Source organism: Rhea pennata, chromosome 22 (genome assembly GCF_028389875.1).
Source record: "Rhea pennata isolate bPtePen1 chromosome 22, bPtePen1.pri, whole genome shotgun sequence".
NCBI lineage: Eukaryota > Metazoa > Chordata > Aves > Rheiformes > Rheidae > Rhea > Rhea pennata.
In genome coordinates, this window is record NC_084684.1 from 7116170 (window position 1) to 7141487 (window position 25318).

The 25318-nt window shown below is 37.9% G+C and overlaps 1 protein-coding gene across 2 annotated transcripts in view; it reads left to right on the forward strand.

Annotated features, from left to right (window-relative positions):
• The window catches only part of SKI (SKI proto-oncogene), a 119246-nt gene extending 102973 nt beyond the window's left edge, over nucleotides 1-16273 (forward strand). Inside the window, exons 2-7 of one of the 2 annotated variants that reach the window (XM_062593184.1) lie at nucleotides 692-817; nucleotides 1337-1452; nucleotides 3210-3472; nucleotides 4457-4758; nucleotides 7206-7436; nucleotides 11378-16273. In XM_062593184.1, the coding sequence (XP_062449168.1) occupies nucleotides 692-817; nucleotides 1337-1452; nucleotides 3210-3472; nucleotides 4457-4758; nucleotides 7206-7436; nucleotides 11378-11566 (1227 nt within the window). In that variant the 3' untranslated portion in view covers nucleotides 11567-16273. Of the gene's footprint in view, nucleotides 1-691; nucleotides 818-1336; nucleotides 1453-3209; nucleotides 3473-4456; nucleotides 4759-7205; nucleotides 7437-8209; nucleotides 11349-11377 lie in introns of those variants that run through there. The other variant, XM_062593185.1, reaches the window with a different exon arrangement.
• The last annotated feature ends 9045 nt before the right edge of the window (nucleotides 16274-25318 follow it).

The window sequence follows — 25318 nt, forward strand, 5'->3', positions numbered from 1 at the left end:
GTGCTGATAGACTTGTTTGTGCTGCCAGGGCTTCAAGCTGGTATCCCCAATGCACCAGTTAAACCAGTAGTTACCAATTTTTTTGCAAGCCACACTGGGACTGTAGCAATTTTATTCCTTCACAGTGTTGAAGGAAAGAGATTCTGCTTGCCAAAGGACTTTCTTATGCTTGAGGATGATTTATGGGCCAAGCTGAGCCACTTGTGGAAAAGGCAAAGCAGCTCTTGGCAGCACCCCCAGAATTCACTGCAGCTGTGGGGTAGTGAAGTCATTGGCATAACAACCGCTGCAAACAGAATAACAAAGTCTGTTCTGTTCTCATTTTAAATAAGCTATCTAGTTCAGCAACAACATTAAAACTTACCTTTCTGCATACAAAAATAATAAAAGGTAGATATTTCTCTGCAGCATGCTGTAAATGTCTCGCTAATATTCCTGCCTGATTAACACTCTTGCACCTCCTACCCTTTATCTGTGTATTTTCATTGAAGGAATGAAACTACATTATGTCATGGGATATGTTTGTGTCTGTCTCTTGTTTTCACTCATTTGTTGTTCCTTAAGTTGCAGTCATGAAATGACCACTTGCTTTAAAAGTGTAAAAAAGATCAATGTTTCTTATTTTTAGATACAAAACTTGCTTTTGTCTTGTATCTTCTTTCTAAATTTTTCTCATCTGTCTTTGTTTCAGGTCCCTTCAGATCCTCCTGCTTCCAAAAAGGCCAAAGTAGATGATTCTGCTTCCCAATCTCCAGCTTCTACAGAGAAAGAAAAACAGTCCAGCTGGTTACGATCCTTATCCAGTCCATCTAATAAGGTGATTACTGAGTGTTTTATGTTTAAAAGAGAGGTGAGATTACCATGTAGCATCCCTCTAGTGCAATGAGAAGAGAAGATCTGAGAAAGATGTTGCCCAGGTTTTCTAAATTTTTAGTGCATCTTTCCTTTTCCTAGCAAACATTCAGCTATAGCGCTCTCCCAGTTTTCTTGCCATCTTTCAATGTGCACTGGCTTTGCTTGTGAGAATGAAGTAAGCAATTCCTTCGTGCCTTTGAGGTACAGGAATCCTGAAAGGCTAAGAAGCCTCATGTAGTCTCTGCAAACTACATATAAATCCTTGGCAAAGGAACAACCATGCAGGATTTTACATTAGTACAATCCATCCCTTTCAGTGGAATCTGCTAAGCAAGTGGATCCTAGCTAGTGGGGGATCAGTTTTAGAGATACAGAATATGTACTTAAAAGCATCACTAGTGCTCTGTTGTGATTCATACTTCAAAAGGACTGTCCAGGATTTATTTATTTTTTATTTATTTTTCTCTCCTCTCCTTCCTAGAGTATTGGCTGTGTCCATCCCCGTCAGCGTCTCTCAGCCTTCCGGCCGTGGTCTCCTGCTGTGTCAGCAAATGAGAAAGAGCTCTCAACACATCTTCCTGCATTGATCCGAGACAGGTAAGGAGACACGAACTGAAGGGGAACTGGGTTTAGCAGCTATAGAAGTGCTACAGCAAGTCACTTTGTGATTGTTCCCATGTGCTGCTGCTGGTAGCTTATTCATTCATTCAGTTTAGTCCACTGGCATCAGAATAAAAGCATTTGCAACTGCAGTGTTTTACAAACCAAAACCAGCATCAGTATTTAGTGCATTCATTAGATTTTCTTAGCTGAAGCAATGCCATAAAAATCTGAAATGAAGGCTGAGGTTCTGTAGACTGTTGATAATTTGGGGGTACCATCAACAAAACCTCTAGGGCTTCAATGTTTAAAGGAGGATTGTGCTATTCTGTCAGGGCAGGTGGTCAGGGACCAGACAGCTATTTCCAGACAGCTGCCAACTGGTAAATGCAGCAGCTCTGTAACAGTGGACTGTCATCACATTGCCAAAAGCTGCATTCTGTCTCTTCTATTGACAGTACCATAGGAAGCCAAGAGACTGTATGGAAAGCACAGAGTACCTCTACCCTCCTAATGGCAAGTGGTCCTGGGAGGTCACGGTAGAGCACACTGGGCAGGAGAGCTTGTGAAAAGCTCCTCACTCTGTAGGACCCATTAAAAAGCTGATATTATAGGCTATATTCTGCTCTAGGATGGGAGCATAATTAAACTGGCACAAGAATCAGCCCCAATCTAATAAATAGGTGGGGATGCTCCATTTACAATGGAAAGTGTCAGGGCAACCATATGTTCCTCTGCGAGACTCTAATTGTTCAATCTGAAAAATCTTTGTGCCAGATTTCTGCCAAAGGTGGTGGTGGTTGGTGGGGAAATGTCAACTAAAATGGCCCAGGTGTTTTTAGGTGGGGTTATGGAGAGTACATTTTGTTACCCTTATGAACAAGCTTCTTTGAAGTGTTGGGGATTGATTAAAAAAAAAAAATAAAAAAAAAATCCCAGCAGTGCCTTCATGCCTTTAAATAGATTTTGAAATTAGGTGAGGAGAAAAGGGGTAAATTGGTGTAAGGGTATCCTTTTGTTATCCTTGTGAGAAATCTGGCCAACGTATAAGTCTCAATAAAAAGCGGGGGGAGGGCAAAAGGTTTAGTAGGAATTTTAATATGACTGAAGATCACATCATATTGCAGATGTTGAATTAAAGTTGCATAGGCAGTCTTCACTGTGGTTTTTAAAAACTTCTTTGTATTTGCTATTACAACATTAATGTCCTTTCAGTGTAGTTTCTATATTTTTTTTAATAAATGTAGTTTAACATACGTGCACTCAGGTGCATGCTGTGTTAAGAAATTAATGATACACAAGAATATGCTGTTTGCACCCTCACAGCTTTTCTTCAGGAAATACGAAGGTTGCAAAGCGTTTGTGGACAGACAAGTAAAACATTTCTATTTAGGAAAGTCAGTAATGCATGAGGAAAGTCAGTAATGCATGAGGATCAAGGGGAAAGAGCATCATAATTTTTGAACACTGGGAGATCTGATGTGCTTGGAATATGTTGTACTTCAAATATAATACCTCCTGAACTGGATGGAGATTACAATCTATGTAAATCTTCTGCACATTTAGATGAATGCAAAACATTTAATAAATATATAGTCACATCCTTTGCTGGTATAAATCAGTGGAACTGCACTGAAATACCCGTAAGTCTCTTGTTGTTTCAGTGTAACACATGGTTAGGAAACATTTCAAAGGCAATTATATGACTGTTTTCTCCCCCCCCTTTTTTTTTTTTCCCTCCCCTTCTCAAACAGTTTTTATTCCTACAAAAGCTTTGAGAGTGCTGTGGCCCCCAATGTCGCTCTTGCACCTCCTGCGCAACAGAAAATTGTAAGCAACTCCCCCTGTGCTACGGTAGTATCACGGAGTAGTGAGCCAATGAGCAGCACTGTCCAGCCACGGAAAAGAAAACTTGCTACAGAGAACTCAGCCATCCCAGAAGCAGTGGCCACTGTTACTGCCACTGAAGAAGATAAGGAATCAGAAGCAGAAATTGAAGTAGAAACCAGGGAGGAATGTAAGTGACAGTTATATCTTCATTTATTTTGTTTTGTTCTATTTGTACTGGATTTTCTGCAGTAATCCACAGGAATTAGTTGTTCAACTTCTACTGTGTTTAAATATAATTCTGGAAGCCTAATATCCCAACAGGATGTAAAAATATAGCCTTAAGTAATAATGAAAAACAGGAATAGAATGTAAGTTACAGGGAAGTTTTCCTGGGAGAGGACAGTGGTGTATCTGCAAAAAGAAGCACCTGCACCACAAGGATGCACAAACCTCAAGTCTTTCATTAAAATAGATAAGTGCCTGTGCAAGGGGGGACATACTCTGTGTTGTTTGCATAAAAATGGTAATGTTTTTCCTGATCAAGAGCCTTCTATAAAAAGCCTTCCTGGAATATGCACAGATAGCTCTTAAAAATTCCAGAATGCACATGTACAGAAGTGTGAAACTTTATGTCAAATGAAGAATGTGGTCATGTAGTTTCAGTACTGCATCCACAGAGTTCAATACATAAAGCAGAGATCAAGAGCCAGTATATTCTTAAACAGTATTCAGATCTTGCAGCCTTCTGTGAAAGATGAAGACATTGATTCACCTCATTAATAAGTCACTAAGAAAATTCTGCTGCTGACTTCATGAAGTCTAGTCCTTATTCAGTACATGTAGTTTTTATAAAAGGAGAAATTTTACCACGAAAAACCCAGGATGAGGTAGCTAGGTCTCCCTGAAAGAATCAATTACTTCATACGCGTGGAGAAGACAATGTTTGTGATGCAAATCCTGAAGTCACAATTCAAGAAAATTCAAAGTTGGTCCTATAGATTGGTCAGGCTTGCATTTTCATCACATTTCAAGTATAACATGAGTATTTTTTGCTGCTATTTTTTCACTGATTACTGAATATCTCCACTTTACAGAAGGGCCTCAGCACATTTTGAATTATAATAGTTTTAGATATTTTTTTGTATTAAAATTTGATGTTTCTGTTTTTCAGTCACCTCCTCCTTATCCTCGCTGTCCTCCCCATCCTTTACTTCATCCAGCTCTGCAAAGGACATGAGCTCACCTGGGATGCAAGCCCCAGCCACAGTCAGCACTTCATATGAGGTTGCAACACATTCTGACTCTCACAGCAGTGGATTGGAAGCTGAGCTGGAGCACCTAAGGCAGGCCCTGGATAGTGGCCTAGATACAAAAGAAGCCAAAGAAAAATTCCTCCATGAAGTTGTTAAAATGAGAGTGAAGCAGGAAGAGAAACTAAATGCTGCTTTGCAAGCCAAACGCAGTCTGCATCAGGTAATTCTGAAAATCAGCTTTCTTGTATCCCTGCTTACATATATTCTTCCAGGGAGAAACCATTAGCTAGTCTTACATTAAAAAAAAAAAAAAAAAAAAAAAAAGGCGCCTCATTTTTCCCAAATGGCAAAAGTATTCATTGACGTACTGTTTGTAAATTCAGAATATTCAGGAACTATTGCTACCAGTTCTTGCTTTAGGGTGTTAATTCATGGTTTTTTAAACCAAAACCAAGCATATTTTTATTACTGGAAACAATCTTGTAGTCCAGCACAGCTTATTATTTTTTATTTTCACTGAACTGGAAACATTTCTGTCCTTACGGAGACTTCATCTGTAGTTTAAAAGATTTGTAAAAATCCTACAATTGCCTGGTCGAGGAAAGTATAACTGCTGAAGCTCTGATGAAGAGCTAAAACTACCAGTCTTTATTAAGCTTTCCATTAGCTGTGCTTCACTGAACATTTCCTGTTACCATTCAGTGGAAGAGCTCCTCATCTTTGTGAATCCTTGATACAGCACTCCTTTCAGAAAAGCGTGGTCAGACAAAAAAGCTGAGGATATGTGCTGACCACTAGCAAATCGCAGTGACTGAACAGAAAGGTGATGTGATAGGGCAAAATCAGTATGTAGAAATGGGAGACAGCATGCAGTCAGAAGATTTGCATGTCCTCTGTAACTGTTTTAAGGGGAACTGTAACCAAGCTAGAAACATAATCCATTAGATAGATCTGGGTTGCCAACTGTAAAGTAAGGGCCTTTTTTCATCTATCCTGGCAGACAAAAAACCTCAGTATTTGTCAAAATCAGGTATACACAGCCCTTTGTGCTGGCATATAATGCTTTTGGTTGTTTGCTTGCCTACTTATATTCCTGTAAGGGGTACAGTATAGCAACCCGATTTCTATGCTGCGTATCTCACATGTGATGATGGCTTGTTGTGTACTAGCTGCAGGTCCAGGTCCTGGAGAAGGGAGACTGAGTGCTGTCTTTTAAACTGAACTGCTTGTTCTTTGTGACCTTGGGCTTCATTTTCTTGTGTTTTAGTGAACTTTATATATTTAAACGTAAGAATAAGAAATATATCTAAAGGTAGTTTTTAGGTATATAGACTAAATGTACAGTGTATACTTAAAGTAAAATATAAATTATATGAAGTAGTTGACAAAACAGAGTTGAGCACTGAGGCATTAAGTCAAGCAGCATGTCAGAATGAGAGGCAATGTGGTATCTGGCTGTCATTTTCCATTTGGGCAACTGTGGGTTTCCAGTTCCACATACACAGAAAGTACATGTGTGCAAGCTCCAGTGACAAGGCTGAGCTAACTGCCTGGATGGGAACTGAGATTGTCTAGAGAGTCAATTTCCCATGACCTGACTGCAGTGTTACTTAACAGAAACATGTTGCTGTGAGGGTTTGTCTCTGACAGGGAGGAAATGCTGCTTCTGGAAAACTGAACTTTAGCTTGTCTAATTTAACCATTTAGGAGACAGACCTTTAATGAGACATGTTTTTTTTCAAAGCAGAAGAATGCTTGTGTTGCACAAGCACCTTTTAACAACCTTTTAACAGTTTTTTAACAACTTCTGAATTTCTTCCTCTGTTCCTTTAGTTTCCTTATCATTATCACTTTAATTAAGTGATTTCTCTTGGATTTAAGATTTCATGGTAGCAGTTAAGAACCTGGGCAGCAAGTGAGGCAGTTCCCAGAGAGAAGCACTGTTTGGATTTAGTTTAAAGTTTTAGCCTGGAGTTTTCCAGCTATTATGATAGAGCAGTTCATTGGCTACTTGCCAAGCCATAAGGTAAGGCCACATACAAGTTACCATAGCATAGCAGAATTGCTTCAAAGTTAGAAAGATTTGTTAGATAGATATATAGATATTTTCTCCTTCATACTTTTCATAAAGATGGGGTTTGAGTGTTTTTTTCTGACTTGTTAAAATGGAACTGCTTACTGATTTCTCCAGTAAGTAGTAAACTTTCTTGTTCAGCTTTGTTGTTCACAAAGGTCATTCACAAACTACATTATCATAACCACTGTGCAGCTTCAGTTCAGTGTCTCCACAAGTACAGGCATTATGATTGAATCACCTGAAACTTTGAGCTATTGTAGGATGCATTGCAAGTAGCTGTTGCCAACTCCAGATGATGCTTGTTTGGTCACAGATGGTCACAGGTATTCCGCTTGACAAAGCAAAATGTGGCTGTGGCAAGGTGTTTTATTATCCAAGAATTCACGGTAAGTTTGGCCTAAGATTTCATGCCTATCTGAAGGAGAAAAATTTGTACGAAGTATTGAACCAGGTTTAGATATGTCTTCACAGTCAGAACTAATAAAATTGTGTGAATTTAGTTCTGATCCCTTCCTGTACAATTAGGTTCCTTGCACTGATCTAGTACCTGCTCCTCAGTTCTCACAAGTCTAACTACTTGTGTATTCTAGGAGCTAGAGTTCCTAAGAGTGGCTAAGAAGGAAAAACTGAGAGAAGCAACAGAGGCAAAGCGCAACTTGAGGAAAGAGATTGAACGCCTAAGAGCTGAGAATGAGAAGAAAATGAAGGAGGCCAATGAGTCTCGGATACGACTAAAGAGGGAACTGGAACAAGCCAGGCAGATCCGGGTTTGTGACAAGGGATGTGAAGCAGGCAGGCTTCGGGCCAAATACTCAGCCCAGGTAAGACTTGAATGTTGAAAGCTAATGGCAAGTAAGCTTATTGCTTCTGCAGTTTTAAGGGTTAGTTCCAGTATCTGTTCTTCCTCTGATGCCATTTGGCCTAGTTTTCTCTAATTTGATACATCTCCAACTCCATCTGTATAATACCTGTGCCCGTCATGTCAATTTACAACTCTAGCCCTAATGTAAGGTGTTAAGACCTTTCCTGCACTTGGACCACCTGTGTCAATCCCACAGTTTTGCCTAGAACTTTGCACATTTGTCAGTTGAAAATCTCTAATTACAGAGAACTAAAACAAATGCTAGATATTATTTCAGTTCTACTTACATTTTGTTGGCCATGCCAATACATTGGGATGCATTTCACTACTGTTAATATTAGGCAGAGTCACTTTCTATAATAGGATAAAAGATAAAGATCAGCCTAGACCTACAGGAACTATTTAAGATGAAAGAAGAAGCTAAGACCCACCAATAAGCAAGCTGCAGGAAGGAGTGTTGTTTACAGTGGTAAAGCACAAGAAGAGCAAACTCTCAGGTTTAAGAAAATACTTTCAGTGTGATCTCAGTGAAAGTTCTAGGAATGCAGGAACATGTTGTTACAAGTAGTGTGTATGCTTTAAGCTTTCAAGTTAAAAACCTTCCCACCCTGTCCACATCAGAGTCTCTTGTAATAGGCGATTTAAAGGTTTATTTAAACCATCCGAAGCCAAGTGAACCAAAAGCTCAGGCTGCACGTCCTTAAGTCGCCTTGTTGTGTCTTGGTGTTGCAGGGCATGTGGAATGCAAGGCCATCCACTGTTCCAAGCCCTCTGAAATGACCCAGCATAACAGGCTGAGCTGAGAGCAGAACGGCAGCCTCCTGGATTTCCGTGAGAAACAGTCCTGAAGACGAATCCATTGCATGCCCCGCCTTCCCCTTCCTCCAGTAAAACAATCCCTGTTGCCCAATAATGCCTTTCCTGTAAAAGGGCATGGTCCCAAATCCATCGTTAACCCCCTCAAACTACTCCTTCTGTATGGGGGGAGGGGGTCCCAAACAGACCCTCTCCTTAAGGCTAACTCATCTTCCCTTATATGCCTCCCCTGTAGCCCTGCTCTGATCAGCTCCCACCTAAATATTCCTCTGCCAGACCACTTCCTCTGCCAGTGGTTCCCAAACTAAAAGCCTGGTTGAGAAATGCATAAATAAAAGATACAGATGAGCAAAAATTAACAGCAAGTGGTTTCTGAAAGATGGGGCACATCTACCTAAATTTAAACTTCCACAGCCCAGAGATATGTATCACTTACATGCAAATGGCACATAATCATGCATTTGCAAGAGGCTTAACTTGCACATTGTAATATACCAGAATTAATGTTAAAGGGACTTATTTTAGACTATCTTTTGTCTGTAGCAACTTTTGTGATATTCTGTGAATGCAATTAAACACATGCTTCCTGTGTGAAGTTGGATTGCATGTTATTACTCCTAATGCATGAGCTGCAAATACTCTGGTTATTTTAAGGAAGGTGATAAAAAAGGAAAAGAAAAAGAAAACAGAAATCTGAAATTCTTCTAACCCCAGGCTCTCAATAACGGGAAGGGGAGTGGTCTGCTTGTACCACTATGAGACATGTCTAACCAGGAGACCAGAAGCAGGAAATGATGTGGGCTTCCTCTCTAGCATCACAGGATGTCTCACTGATAAGAGGTGTCCAGACTAAACATAACCAGATTGAGAGCTGCTGCACTGGGCGTTACCAACAGTTGACTTCCACTTCAGCAAAAAACCAAGGCAACAGCAAGTGCAGATAAAGTAAACTGCATACTTACTGGATTAGAGTTTAGCAGATCTGAAGGTGTGTCCTCCCTTGTGTTGTGACATGCATGAAAGTTTTGACAATGTGGATTTTCAGTCTCCTGTTACATTCCCTCTTTTTTGTGGGTGGTTTCCTAATACAAAAGGAACTCTCAAAAAGCATTCAGATAGCTTAAGTTTCTGCAGGTTCGTATTTTCTGAAGACATGGCACTTCTGCAATATCCATTGTTGCATCCTGTTGTACATACCTGAGCTTGCTTTTATGGCACTGGAGTGCAGTGCCATGCTCTTACTTGCTGCGTTAGGGCCCACAAATAGTAAAGCTGTATTAGTGCTGTGCTTGGGCTAAATAACAGGGCAACTAATGTTTCAGTTTCTGGAATAAATGCTTTATTTTATTTAACAGCTACTTCTGGGAGTTCTGCTTGGCGCTTCCTAGAAACATATCCTAAGTAACTTCAAAGCCTGAATTTTATAAGCAGTTAATAGGACTTAAGTTTCTAACTCAATTAAGAAGTTTAAAAACAAAGCTTTATACAGCCTTTTACCTTAGCTCTAATTTGGCAAATATATGCAGGAAGTTTCTCACTTATGTTGTATTCTTCTATTTTTTGAGGAAACCACAATTCTGTAGACAGATTTAGTCTGAGAGAAATAGCATCAAGCAGGCATGAGAGGAAATTAAACAGCAAATTCAGGGTTGTAAATTTCTATATGTAAGCCTAAAGAAAGATGTAGATACTAAATTCTTACTGAATATCACTGTGGTTTATGCCTCCCATTTCCTTATCTTGGTACTGAGATCCAAGTAGGGATTGGGTTGGCACGGTATCCTTCATTTTAGCCCAAAAGATGAGAGTTTTTCTTTCCTCTAATAACAGGTTCACTTGATCAGAGCCAGCCATGATACTGACACAGTCAAATACGCATAAGAGAGAAAATAGTTGAACAGTATTTATCAATTGCATTGGGCAGATGGAACAGCTAGTCTAATATGCTGGTGGCTTAAAATTTGCTTAGTATAAACGGGTGCAGTTTACCCCTCCCCTCCCTCATTTATACTCTTGATTACTGGGGCTTCTCTCTACCTTCATTATTTTATTAAAAAAAAAAAAGAGAGAGAGAGAGAGAGAGAGCGCGCAAGATTGACTGCTGAGGTCTTTCTTTGGGGAGGCTCACTATCATCTGCTACGTATTTTACTGAAAGTAAGTTGGAAAAAAGGGTGTAAGATCTCAGTAAGTGCTTCTCTGCTTCTCTTCTAAGGATGTTTGGTACATCTTTTTATGTATGTTCTTTCATTTCTGTGCAGTTAGTAGCTAACAGGACTTTTTCAGTCCCATTCCTATTCTGAGAAGTCCAACTTACTTATGAGTTGAAACAGTGCTAATTTTTGACTCTCACTTGGAGAGTTTCTGGTGGTTCAGAGACTTCCTTTCCTTTTTGTCCCCTGCCACCTAGACTGTGCCTCCTCTGTATCCATTCCCACTAAGTGCTTTACTGTGGCCATCACGACACCTCAGAGTCCTTTAATATGAAAGATGTAAAGGTGCTTGTGTGAGAGGACGCCACAATTGCTTTTGTTGGATATTGATATATAGCTCAGACAAGGCTTTTAAAGAGCTACTGCATATGGTTTTGGTCACTCACATTAACAACCATTGTAAAATATCTGAAATTGCTCTTGTTTTGCAAATTTAGCTTGCAGTTTACTTTGCTGAATTGCTGTCTGCCTAAAGAAATAATAAGGGCATAAGATGTACAGTGGCTGGAGTTTCAGTAAACAATTTAAGGCACCCTTAGGTATTCTGGTTTTTATATTAAAATGCTCACCATCCTTTCTGATATTAAATACTTCTCCTGGCTTAAATAATTTCAAAGCTAAGTAGTTCCTTACTACTTAGTAGTAGTACAATACAGTACTGTACTACTACAGTAGTGTCTTGAAAAAGTAGGTAAAAGGGAATTCCCTCTTCCACTTCAGCTTTGATCATCTTTTGCCTGGAAGCATGAGATTTTATTACTCATCTCACTTTGTGTTAGGCTAGTAGTCTGTGTGTAATTCTACCAAATGACAATCATTTGAAACTGAAATGTTACAGTAGTTTATTATGTTTCTTAATATGCTTTTCTCTAGATTGAGGACCTACAGGTTAAGCTTCAGCATGCAGAGGCTGACAGGGAGCAGCTCCGAGCTGACCTGATGCATGAGAGGGAAGCTCGAGAACACTTGGAAAAAGTAGTCAAGGAACTTCAGGAACAACTGTGGCCTAAATCAAGCAATCAACCCAGCAGTGAAAACACAATGAACAACCTTGAGAACTAATAAACACCACACCATCTAATACACATACAGAATGCTGTATATGCACAGTAAGGGAGGATGTGTGGGGGTACGTGTGTAAGTGCATGTGTGAGTAGTTGTGTCTTAGCACACATCCATGAATATGGACTTTTACATAGTTGGAAGGCAAATGTTACTCTTCATAACAGAAGCACTGAATTGCATCTTTTGGGGTTTTTTGTTTTTTTTTAATCCATACAGCACAACATCTTACTGTGCCTAGAAAAACACAAAGTGTTTATAAACAAAATACTTTAAGTCCACAGCAAATTTTCTACTGGCAGACTCCAAGCAAGCAGCATCGTCCAGCTAAAATCAGAGTAAAAGGCAAGTGTGGCAATGTTTTTATGTTGCCCTTCTGCCTGTTGGAACATTCTGGAATTTAAAAACAAACAAACTTTTGTTACAAGCTATTTAAAATAATTCATTATACAGACTTGGTATTAAAACAATTAACAAGATTTTTATAATGAACGTTTAAAAGCAAAACAAAAATCTTTGATGCACAATTTTTAATGACTTGTTATAGGCTTTGGGATTCTTAATATAGAAGCCCTCTGGTGATGATGCCATTTCATAGCAGTTTCCAGCCATTTAGGAAGCCATCACAGTTTTAACCCTGCCCCATGGTTGTATGAGAATTTCAGAATGCTTTTCAAAGTTGATTTTTTTTTTCTTAGCAACAATTATCTTCATTTCCTGTGCTAGAAGAAAGGAAGATGCAGGGAAGAGGACTGTAAGGGGGGAGGGGGAGAAGATGTATGCTTGAGAATTATAAACCCAGCCTTACGGACTTCAGTGTTTGTAAATCATGCCATATTCTCTAAAGACATCTTATCTTCATTATCTGGTGTGTTCAAAAGACTCACTTCATCCAAGAGCACTTCAGCTTTAGGAAAAGAAAGAAGGAAATAAAGGAAGGAAATGGATGATCTGTTAAGTTGGTTGAGAAATAAAGCAGAAGGCACATGCATTTTTCAAGTCATTCTGAAATCTTTACTTCAGCTTTCAGTTTTCTGGAAAACTCATCTTTGTTGCACCATCTTACCATAAAGTCAGTATTTACCTTATTCGGAATTGTCTGTCAGGATTACTTGCCCAAGGAGAGTGCAACATCACATTATTGAATACTACAGAAAAGAAAAACAACACTTTTGCTGCTGTGAATAAGCCTTCTTTTGTTTTTTTTTTCTTTTTCTTTTTTTTTTTTTTTCAAATAAGTTACTTTAATTTTGGGATCCAAGCCGCAGCCCCGGAATGAAAATGCAGCATGTCATCACTTTGTATTATTATTGTTGTTGTTGTTGTTGTTGTTAATATTATTTTTTTAAAAAAAGAACTGCACTTTGTCAGAAACTTTCTTTGCATTTTATTCCATAGTTTCAAAGTTTACAAGATAAGCATTCTAGATTCTACCCTGCTTAAAAGATGTGAAAATCATCAACCCAGTTTTCCATCATGTGACACTATGTCATCATTTACATTTATGCAAAGTAAGCATTCAGCAGGTATAGAATGCCACCAAGTAAGAATTATCCAGAGCAGTGCACTACTGGTTCTATTTTAAACCTATTTTTTGTATGGCTGTCTCTAACGGAATATGGGAGGCAGTAGTGAGGGAGCTCCCAGAAGTGCTTATCAAATACAGTTGGTGCTTTACTGAACAAGAAAAAAGGGTTTTTTTTCCACCCATAAACACTCACCTCTTATACACTCAAGCTTATGAGCATAAGATGAAAATTTGACCTGGGGCTGCAGATGTGCCTTCCAGCTCATTTTTCCTCTCAGCATGTTATATAGGAAATGCTGATGCTTTTTTACCTTAAAAAAAAAAAAAAAAAAAAAAAGGAGAGAGAGAGAGAAAAAAACCCTATGCATCATCATACACAGAATTTATTGTAAACAAAGAGCCATATTTTCAGTAATCTTTATTTGCTTTTGGACATTAATCCCAGTAGATGGAAAGCGGCTGCCAATCCTAAAATTATAGTCTTTCTTTACTTACATTATGTTAGAGAGACTTTTTTTAAACAAGAGCTGTTTGCTTGAAATCATAATAACCATTTTAACTGTGAGCATTCACAAGAAATAAAGTTCATATATATGTTTTAGGTACAAAAAGAAGAAATATGAAAGGTGATGAATTACTGGGACAATGTAAAGCTCTAGGGAGCAAGAAACAGTTATACCAAGTAAATTACGTGAAACTGTCTGTTTGTACAGGGCTTTGCCCTTGTGTGTTTGGGATGCTGGAGACTGAGTCTACGTGCAGATCTCCTCTTCTAAAGTGCAATGCAAAAGGAATATTGATTATGCTTACGCAGTTTTTTTATGTGGATTTTTTTTTTTTTTTTTTTTTTTTTGCATCTTTGTATGTTTTTTCTGCAATTATTAAATCATATGCATGGAATTAAAATCTCTGCCATACTTATATATTCACTAAGGGGCATTATTACTGTCTTATGTAAAGGGTTTAATTTTGTTATGCAGTATGCATAAAAGTGTTCTCAGCTTTATGATTTCCAGATCTGTATTATTCAGTTATTTCTTCAAGGGAAACTAAATAATTTTAGCTATAGTTAAGCTTTTGTATTTCAAAAATCTGTCATATGCTGTGCTTTATTGCCATGTTAAGAAATTACACGTAGAACAAATTTGTTTTTTTCCTCCCACCATTGGCTTTTTTGAAGTCTTAATTTTTAAATTTTGATCTTTTTCCTGACTTCTGACTGTGTCTCTCTTCTTATAACTCCACAAAAAAATTGCAGAATGTCCGTCTGAATTTGGTTTTGTTTTGTTTTTACAAGAAAAGTGGCTCACCTGTAGCATGTCACATAATTTTTCTTTCTTGTGTTCCTCGGCAAACCTACTGAGTCATCGGCGTAAGTTCTGTGCATATACAGAATTTATTAATTTTAGATGATAAAAACCTCATTTTTTCAAAGAAAAAAATAGGATAGTAAATTAATAACTGTAACAACCAGCGTCACCTCTGATTCCCAGAAATTTGCAAGAAAGAATTCTCCTTAATGAAGCTACTTACTATTATGGCACAAAAATGCTGTTTCTTCCTTTGTTGTGTATTATGGTAATTCTAAGGGTAATATTTGACTACTGAGCTTCATAATGTTTGAAGTTAAGAATCTTTAATATTTGATCTTAGGGAGTGAAAACATCCTAATAAAGACATTTCTAGAAATTACAGTTTAAAATTAGTATGATTAAATAAGGAGCAAAAAGACTGGGAACAAACACTTCACACCAGCAGTTAATGACGAGGGGTTTACAGAATAGAATTCTGTAATCATTTTGTCTCTTTTTAAAATACATTTTAACAGTAAAATCTTAATATTTCTGGAGAGTATGTAATTTATTTCTAATACAAAATTCCTGTGCATCTAATTTATTCACAAATTATGTTGTCTGGAAAAAAAAACAGACATTGAATCTAGAAAATGTCTGTCAAAATGGTGGGAATCTTCAGAGGAAAAATTTCTATGATGGTGCTTAAGGTGAGTGAGTTCTGTGTGTAATTTCTGCTGGCAACACTTCAGTAAAACAAGTGTTAGCCCTTTCAGATGGAATTGCTCTTCTTTTGACTTACTGTTGGGTCCCTGCTGCATTCCATTTGCACTCCAACTGGTGAGTGTAGGAATTGTAAAGTCACACTTTGTCTCATTTTATCTATTCTTTAGTTTCCTTTAGGAAGTTAAAAGGGAGAAGAGGTGTTTCATACAGGCTGTTGACTCTCCCTGTACATAAAAATATATTACTTGTATATTCAGTTTAATTACTCATTGTTTCTATTTCTGAAAGAAGACTTAACGAAGGGAAAAAAACAACAGCAATAACATTCATATCTATGGAGCAGCTAACTAGTATACATAATATTCTGCTTTTCAAACAGAACTAGTCAATGTAAAAAAAAAAGTTAAATTCAACATGTAAATACTTTTTTTTCATTTTACACTGTTGTATTATAAGTGTATATGGTGTTTACTTTTTCAGAACTCTTTCTTACCTAGTAGTTGTCTTGTTTTGAGAGTTGTGTTTTTAACTAAGAACCTTTGCTGTCTATTAGGAAAAACAACAACAAAAAAAATCTTTTTGTGAGTTTTAAATGTGGGTTAACCTTTCTCCATCATTTGCATTTTATTCATCGTTATTTTCACTGTAAAGTACTTTATCAAAAGATTATTCCCCCCCCCCATTCTGCCCAATCCCTGTGTTTTAGAGGGAAGTGTTTTTTTCTTAAATCACAGAGATGACATTTTTTCAACTGAAGAAAAAAATAAATCTTTACATTTACAATAGCCAATAGCATTTCAGCACATTTTTGTTATCCTGGTCTCTCCTATGCTGCTGCTAATGACAATATTATGACTTACTCTATTATTCTAGAACTATTTTTATGTAAGTAATGTATGCTTTCTTGTTTATAAATGCCTGATTAAAAAAAAAAGAAAAAAGAAAGAAAAAAGCTTGGCATATTTATCTATTTCGCTGTGTACCTTGATAGTCCTTTTACACCCCTTTTCCACATCCCCTCCCCTTGAAGCAGATAATATTGTAAAATAAAGGACTTTATGAGATTATGTATGAAAATAGCTATGCTTATATACCACAGTGACTGAATGTACAGTGTATAGACGCATTACCTAAAATAAAATTGTTTGTCCAGAAAAAAAAGACTTTGTTTTTTGAGCTCTCATGCCTGCACTTGCGGCCCAATTTGTTCAGGACTGGTCACTTGGGTGACTTTACACCTATGAGGAAAAAGTCCTAGGTTTGAAAAAAACAAAACTGTCATGAAGTATTTTATGTTAAACAACACTAATTGGCACTCTTCCTCTTCCCCCCAACTGATTCATTATCTCATTTGCCTTAAGTTAATTTCCTGGCTTACATATGTACATGTATCTACAACAGTAACAGAGGTAACAGCAATAACAAATGCTGCTTTACTTCAGTCTTGGCCAGAAAATCCAGTACCAGCTGCACTTGCACTTCTTCCAAGAATGTCTTCAGCCCAGTAGATTAAAAAGGTGCCCTTGGGCAATAGCCACATTCCCTGAAAATGAGTTTGTGCGCTGGAGGAATCAGGACATTGTTGGAAACCCTCTGGTCCCCTTGCACCTCAACAACAAAAAAAAATCCCTCAAAAAAAAAAAAAAAAAAAAAAGGAAAACTCACAGACACACTCACTCTCATGTGCTCGCTCGTTCACTCTCTCCCCTCCTCGGCCCCCAAGGCTAACTAACTGGCTGGATGTCACTGCATGGCGTGTATAACCTCAGAAGTCTGATGCTGTAGACCACTTTTTGATTCTATTATTATATGCTAATACTGTTATACATTTTATTGGCACATTTTAGTTTGCACGTCAATTTCTTATACCTCAGTTTTCAGCTCATGCAATTTCACCACATTTTCATCTTCTCAACAAATAATACCCCCCCCCAAAATAAACTCAAAGACACACAGACTCCCCCCCCCCCCCCAAAAAAAAAAAAAACCAACAACAAAAAGGTCTTTGCCTGGCTTCAGTAGGCACAAGTAAAATCACCCCCCCCCCCAATACAGGAGGCGCACACACGTGTGTGCGCGCACACACCACGCGCGCGCACACACACACACACGTGCGCGCGCGCGCACACACACACACACACACGTGCGTGCACACACCAGCAACCAAAACCAGAAGTGACTGACTGCCTTAAATGTGCTTTAAGCACACAAGCAAACAGCATCTGAAAGCTGCAATGGCCCCTTTCTGCCCCCCCCCCCCCCCCCTCCCGTGGTCCTGTCCCCAACAGCCTAGTAACAAGCCTCTATAAGGCATCACACACACACACAGACACACAGTTGGTTTCAGCTCTGTTGCATGTGACAATATTGAAAGGAAAAAGGAAATACTTTGGAAAAGATGTGTACCTCTTTGCAGGGCGATGCTAACAGTGAATAAGATTTTGATTGAAAAAGTGAGAGGTGTAAGTGTACAAAAATTTGTACTGGTCAAAGAAAAAGCTCTACAGAGGAAAAAAAAAAAGAAAAGCAAAGAAAAAAAAAAGCAGAAAGAAGAAGATGGAAACATATGTTAAAGTAATTTCCTCATAGTCTTCTGAGAAATGGCTGCAGAATTTCCAAAAAAAAAAAAAAAAAAAAAAAAAGAAAGAACATAAGAACATGCTGGTACATTTCTTAACATGCTATTGTAAAGCAGTGGAAAAGCTAGAGAATGAGCAAACAGGGCCTAAAAAAAAATCTGTACTTCACAGGTCTTATTCATGCGCCCTTATTTTCGGGGGGGGGAGGGGTTATCTTCCCTCTTTCTACCACCTGGATATTAACAGTGGGCAAAATCGGGGTCAGCTGATGACCGGTTTGCTATGGGAGGTGAAATTTCTTAAATGTTCAGTGGCTGTCAAATATATAAGGTGATAGCTATAGTCTTCCAACTTGCCCTAAAATATGCCTTCATTATTGGCTTTTTCCTCTCCCCCACTCCATCTCCTTTTTAACAAAATGACTGCAGGCACAAAAGATTTACTAGCTCTTTTTTCCATAAATCTTAAAGGCATCAAAAGTGATCCAACCATTCTTGCTGTCTTCCACGTGCATAAAAGTATCAGATTTTTTGCTCACAAAGGGTAGTAGAATTACAAGCCTGAAAAACAAACAAACAAACAAAAAAACTTCTGTTTATCCAAGAGCTCTTGGATAAACATCTGTATACTCTGCAGTATGTGAGGAGAATGAGTTCAGAGCACTTTCTTGGTTTTGCTGGGACTGCCAATGAAGCTGTTCAATTATTGTCAATTATGACAATATGTTTTCTTCAACACAGACAGCTGCACCAAAGCATTTAGTTTCAGCCACCCTTGGCCTTGCATTACATTTGGACCTAGATTCAAGTTTCTTACTAAGTAAAAGACTCAGACCCTTTCTCCATCCTTTCTCTCTCAAGCTGTTGTATTAAAACCTTAGCAGCCCAAAAGAAAACTGTTACAGAAGCGAGACATTGATGCTTTCTTTTCTGCTCTAAGCAGAGCAGAGAAGTTCATGTTCCCAAGCCAAATAACTGGTCTCTTTTACTAAAGTCTCATTCTATAGTATAATCATAGCCCAGGATTTTCTGGTATCTGTATTATTATTTTTGCTAATGATGTTCTAGTCTAAGTCCTTCTGACAATAGGGAGAACTAACCAGTGAGAGCAAAAAGTTCATTACCAGAACCATTCCTACTCTGTGAGAACAAGTAATTTGTGATTTCAGTAGACTCTCCCAACTTCGGAGCAATGGGAACCAAATGAATCCTCTCATTCAGCAGGAGGGAGAAAATTAAGAATGAGTGCATTCACTGGAAATGAGGAAACCACAACAACCCAGCCATTTGTGTGGGTACCGTTTTGTTTTTGGAGCAAAGGATTCCCACAGTAGATTGAAGACAAAAGAACCCTTACCTTAAGAATTTTAAAGACTGTAATAAGATAACAATGTAATGTTATCAGTTAACTTCACATACATTATATATAACTTCAGAGCATGAACTTGAAAAAATACCAAAGCTAGAGATTACAATCCATTGTACAAATTTCCTGATTTCTAATATAAAAGGCTAACCTCTCTGTGTACAAAGAAAGATCTCCATCTGAAGCACCATACATGAATTTACTCATTAATGTTTCCAAACTCCCAGAACAGATTCAATTTCTGAAAGTCAAAAGTGAACAGAGATTAAGGTCTGGAATCCTGCAAACACTAACCAATATAATCCAACTAAGTATGTAAAAGCTGTCCAGCTGCCTTCAACTTACACATTACATATGTTTGGCAGGACCAAAGCATTAAAGACAGAGAGGTGACTATGGTAGTAATTTGTGGTAAGACAAAAGCCCTCAAATGACCAGCAGTGAAATGGTATTTTTACCCATTTTTGCTTCCAAGTAGAATGAGTGTGCTTTTAAGTCTGAACTCCGCTTCACTCATAAAAAGATCTTGTGCCTCCATATACAATTCATATAGATATGCTTCCACTTGCACATCTGTTGTCACGAAATTGGTTTCTAAAACAAAAACAAAAGGCTCAAATAACTTTCTTCTACTGTTTTCCACTGTGATCTTCTCTAATTAAAGTATAAGCCAATAAACCTTTTCTGAAGTTTTCTGATTTACTTACTTACATGACATACCTCAGTAACTGTTCCACAGATTGTATATCCAAAAAGTAGGCCTGAAGAGACATGGTTGCCAGTTACTTTCAGGAAGATCAGCTATGCTTCTGACAATACACCATGTTATTCTTTTTGTTTGAACTTTCTGGTATTTTTGGAAATAACCCATTTTGAAGCAAAATGGCTTTAAAGAAAGTCAGTTGCTACCATCTCTCAGGGGGTAGGAGTGACACTCTCAGCTCTTTAAAGAATTCACCAGTTCTTTTTCATAGTGTGAAATTGTAGAATTCCTTCAACTAGGAACATGGGGACACACTTCAACCTCATTTACGATTCCACTGCAAGTCAGTAAAATTAGCTCAAATTTACACAGGCAGAGATAAAAAGGACCTTACTATCCCTACACTGATAAAGGACATTTTAAAACCATTATGCAAAGGGACTAAGATAAGGCACAACATATTTCACCCAGAAAAATGGCCTCAGGCTTACTCAACACCTAGTGCTAAAACAGGGTTACTGTGAGCTGATGTTTCATACAAAAGAAGCCCTTTCTGGTATGGGAATGAGGAATTCTACAGAAGAACAGGTTGCTTTTTGCCATTATTGACAGCACTGCATCAATAGGAGTCTTGGGTTACTGCTAGAATAGCAACTTAGATAAGGAGGACATCATAACAATTCTACAACTTTCAAAAGAATTTGGGACTAAATATTCTTTGCTTTATTTTTTTCCTAAGTTAGCTGAGGCTAACTTGGAAACTAAGGCTTGGCCCCACATATGGAAATCTCTGATGTCTGAATCCAGCCATCAGCCCTATCAGGCACATTATTCTTGGACTACCACCCTATTCAACTATCCTAAATTTATCTGGCTACTCTGCACTCTAGGAGCTTTTATTAAACTGACCTAGATTACAGGCACAAACACATGCAGCAAAATTTGCATTTTTCATTTACCTCCCTTGCCCTTCTGAGCTTAAGTCTTTAAGGTCGGAGATGGATACTTAAGATGACTGTGTACGTGCCCACTGAGTTCAGGCTAGTTTTGAACTGAAGGTAAATTTTGGCAAACACCTGGGGGAGAAAAAAGAACTAAAAAGTAAAATTTGATGTTAACTTGCTTATATATAAAAACAAAATTCATGGGAAAAATACTAGCATTCTGATTTTCCATCTTCAGCTGTGTATCAAGGATGCCAGTTTAATTTAACTAAGTGTTCAGAGGGAGTCTAAACAGACAGGTGGGGAAACACTGAGAAGAGTATGATTTTCTAAATGTGTTAATTCAGGTGCCTGTCATGGAGTTACTTACTGGCCACCAAGAAGCGGAGATGTCTAAAACTACTGTTCATTCATGAAAAGCTTTTTATTTACCCTACTCTTCTCCTCCTTCCCTGGATTTGTAGTCTTTCTTTGGCAACATTCCTCTATGGATGCAGCTACAGTTCATACAAAGGTCACCACTACCTGCTACTTCATCAATGTATCACTCAAAAGGCCAGTTTGCCCAAAAGAAACAGAGCAAAAAGACTGCTCTCTAAAATATACAGCAAATTATAGATAGTGAAAACGGAAAAACTAAGCCATATCCTTTGGCATTACTTGTTGCAATAAGGAAACGAGTTAATGAACAATTGTTTCATCTGTCTTGTAGTTCTTTAGAAATTCTTATTAACTAACATTCTTTAATAAATCACAAAGCACCCACAACCACTGAGGAACCTGCCTATGTCTAGAGCAGAAATATGCATGGAGAAGATAAGCCACCTCTCCTGCTGTTGCTTCTCAGAGTGACTAACTAACCTTTCATGCTACTTCTTTTCCAGAAACAAAATGTAAAACCAGTTTTGAATTAATAATTTTGAATAATAGAGTCTAGAAAGATTATTACATATTTATTCCCCAAGAAACTCAGAGTGCAGCAACATATACTGGGAAGAAAGGCCAGTCAAACTGTCAACTGTCTTGCATTTATAATATAGGAAGTAACCAAGTTCTGAAAATTTTGTTTTTTTCCATCACAGATAACTTTATTTAATATAAGAATCAACACCCCACCCCAGGAATCAGATGTGGATCTATTCAAGTCAAATGGCTTGAGTACCTTCAAAAACAGTGGGGGATTTACCTTGGCACCATAATGACTCTACAAACAGCAACACAGTATTATTTTCTCTCGCTGCCTTCTCAGAGTAAGCTATGTCAAGGAAAGAGCACTGGAGGAAGTGTTTTTGCATATACTGGTTGTCAAGTTGTTCTCATATTTTATATCTATTTATATTATTATTATGTATTTTAATTATAATGTATATTATTATAGTATTGAAATGTATTTTCTGTATTGCAAGAAGTCCTATGGGACTGTACACTACTGGAACCTATTTTTACACCCAAGCCCACCTGCAATCAACTCTGTTCACATGGAAGTGGAAGCTCACTAAGCTTGCTTGGAGTTTCCTGCAGAATTCTGAGCGTTCTCCTGTGAGAAGCTTTGAGTAAGTTTAGAGCCTCCTCTTATAGGAAATTCGTCTGGCTTAAGCATGGGCATGGCTGAGTAAGCTATATCCTAGTCCACAACCAAAAATCCAGGGCTCTCATTTTCCTGAGTACAGTAAAAATACTTTGAGCCCAATCAATTCTCCAGCTAAGTTAGAAGTGTATGCAGATACCTGACTCGCAGAACTTGGTATGCTCAAGTCCATCTTGAATTCAATTTAATTTCACAAAATAGAGAGAGTTTAAGCTCACTTCTCTACAAATGCTTAGTGAGCTATAGTCTATGCCCCAAAAAACTCTTATTCATTACAGGGACAACAAAGAATAAGAGGAAAATCAATAGCAAAGGGAGATGAACTCCAAGCTCAAACTAGCTGTCAGAGATCAGAAATAAAATTCAAGGTTTCTTGAGCTCTGAAGTAAAATGGTTTCATGTCTTACTCAATAGATTACGTTGTTCAGTCACTAGAAAAAACACTCTTAGAGGTTCTGATTCCAAACACACTATGAACAGTCAATTAACTTGCTTGTACGGAGGACAACTAAAATAATGCTTATGAAATATCAAAACTAGGATTAAAGAGCTCAGTACATTTCACTGATTTCTGTGTTCCACTAAACAGCATCCTCCCTTATTTATAACTAAGAGATGAAGCATAGGTCACAGGGAAAACTTAACACATACATAGCAGAATAGAGGCTGACAGGGGGTTTTGGTAGAAATGATGAGAGCCCTCCTTACTGCCCATGATATCCAAACCACTCTTTTTACCCACTTCATTTTCTGAAAATATTTCTTTAATATCTTTTAATATCTTCAATATCTTTAATACATCTTGGCATATCTGCAGGAAACAGATAAAACTCACAGAAGATGATAGGAACCAGGGAAGCAGTAAAAACCCAGGAGTGTCAGAGTTAATGATGATATGTGAGTAATCTAGTTATAAAGGCACCATCAGTGGGAAGAAAAGCACAAATATAATAAAACACAGCTGTATGACATATACTCCAGTGGAATTTTTATTAGATGGTTTATGTGCACTTTAAGTATACCTGACTGCAATGCAAATTCCCACAGACTTGCACTTGATAGGAAAAAAGTTTCCATAGCTCGCTGTACTGAACTGATTTAGTTGAATTGTTCTATACAGTATCCATGGTTTTTTTCTGGCTCATCTTTTCAGATTTACTTTTGTATTTGTTTTCTGCTGAGTCAGTTCTTTAATCTGAAACCTTAAGAATTTCATTCTTTCAAATACTTCTCCAGAGCCTATTCTGGCCCAGCTATCCTAGTCCTTTGGCTCTTCTACCACTGCTTCCAAATGACTATTCTTTTAACTCCCATATGTATACTTCAAGAGCAGGACTGAGAGAAAAGAAACTCAGCAGGACAAGAGGAAAGCAGGAAAAAGGTATTTAACTTATATGAGTCAAAGGAAAATGTTTACAAGGATAGGATGCTTTATACCAGAAATTGACGTTTTATTGCTTAAAAGAAGGTCAGACTTGTTCCAAAATCTGTTTTGTTACTTTTGTAAACAGTAAAAAGGTGATGAGTTTGAGTTATCATTATGTTGAGAAAAAGCTTACAAACAAGAATTACAAACTCAATAAACCTATATGAGATTCTGAGTTCATAAAACAAAAATTGCTACATGGGTTGTCAACAAGACTAATTCAAAGATTTCTCTCTTGAATTGAAGAAACTCCTGTATTAGCTAGTAGTCAAAAAAGTCATTAATAGCCTACCTTGATATGGCCAAGGTACTACATGATGCATTAACAAAGCTGATGGTCATGCAGCCCACAGACAAAACTGATTCATGCTCTATAAATGGATTCTTGTTCGTAGTATCCCAAGTGATGATTCTCCTACTGCTGTCTATATGGATCTGTCTTCTTATTTAACCAAATACTGAGTGGGAAGTACATAACAAGCATCTCCTTAGACATACCAGTGGCCTTTGCAACGCTGACTGCAGATTCAGTGGAGGAAAGCATCGTTGACCAGATGGCAATACTGTTAAATACTTTTAAATTCATCTCCTGAATTTCAACACCGCTTTGCAAAATAAGCAACTTTAGACATACAGAAGTATAATTTACGTTACCTTTCCAATTCACAAGGCAAACAGAAGGGGAAGCAATAGTACTAATGAAAGTGAATCACCAAACCTTACAAGAAAACATGGCATTTCCTTAAAAAAAATACACACATATCCATATATATATACACATATATATATGCACACATGCATATATATATCCCTAACCTCTGTAGACCTTGTAGCAAATCAATATATACACAAAAACCTGTTCTCCTCATGACAGCGATAACTGTTCATCCCTGAAGCCCTGGACTATAGTAACTATAGAGGGAAGAGTAAGCTTTTCAAGTCTCCCTCAGCAGAAACTCAAAACCCACTGAATTGCAGTAGATCTCAGTAGATCTATCCCGGATTACATTCTATGCAGCATTATTTCCTTAAGTAGCTATTGTTTTTCTCCTCTGCAGTCCTTTGCATGCAAAAATTCAGATACAGTGAACGATGAGGCACTCTGAGCTCCATCAAAAAGTAAGAAGCAGAGGAAACAATACATTAAGACATGAAGTTCAAAACTGTAACTGGTGCCATTAAGTTAAAGGTTCTATATACTGCAAGTTCTGAATTCCTTTTGCACATATGAATCCCAGTGATATAACTGGGAATTCTGGATGTCCAGGAAATTGTAAGAGAACAGATATTAGGTGTAGCTCCCTCACCTGCCTTTCTCATGAACTGAGCTTGTTATAAGCAGATTCTTTAAGCTCTGATTCTCACATTGTGTAAACCAAAGATCCCATGCCGCTTAATTCAATTTGGCAGATGACACTGGTGAAAGGCATTGATTTCTTCCCTCACTCCTCCTTTTTCCTCCATCAATTTTCCCAGATAAGAGGCCTGTGGCTCAGACCCTGCTGGTGATAGATGCCCTGTAATTGCTTTGAATGGATTATCACCAGACATCTAGCAGGCATTTACAGTGCTACAGCTGTAATCAGAAACAGTCTCGCACA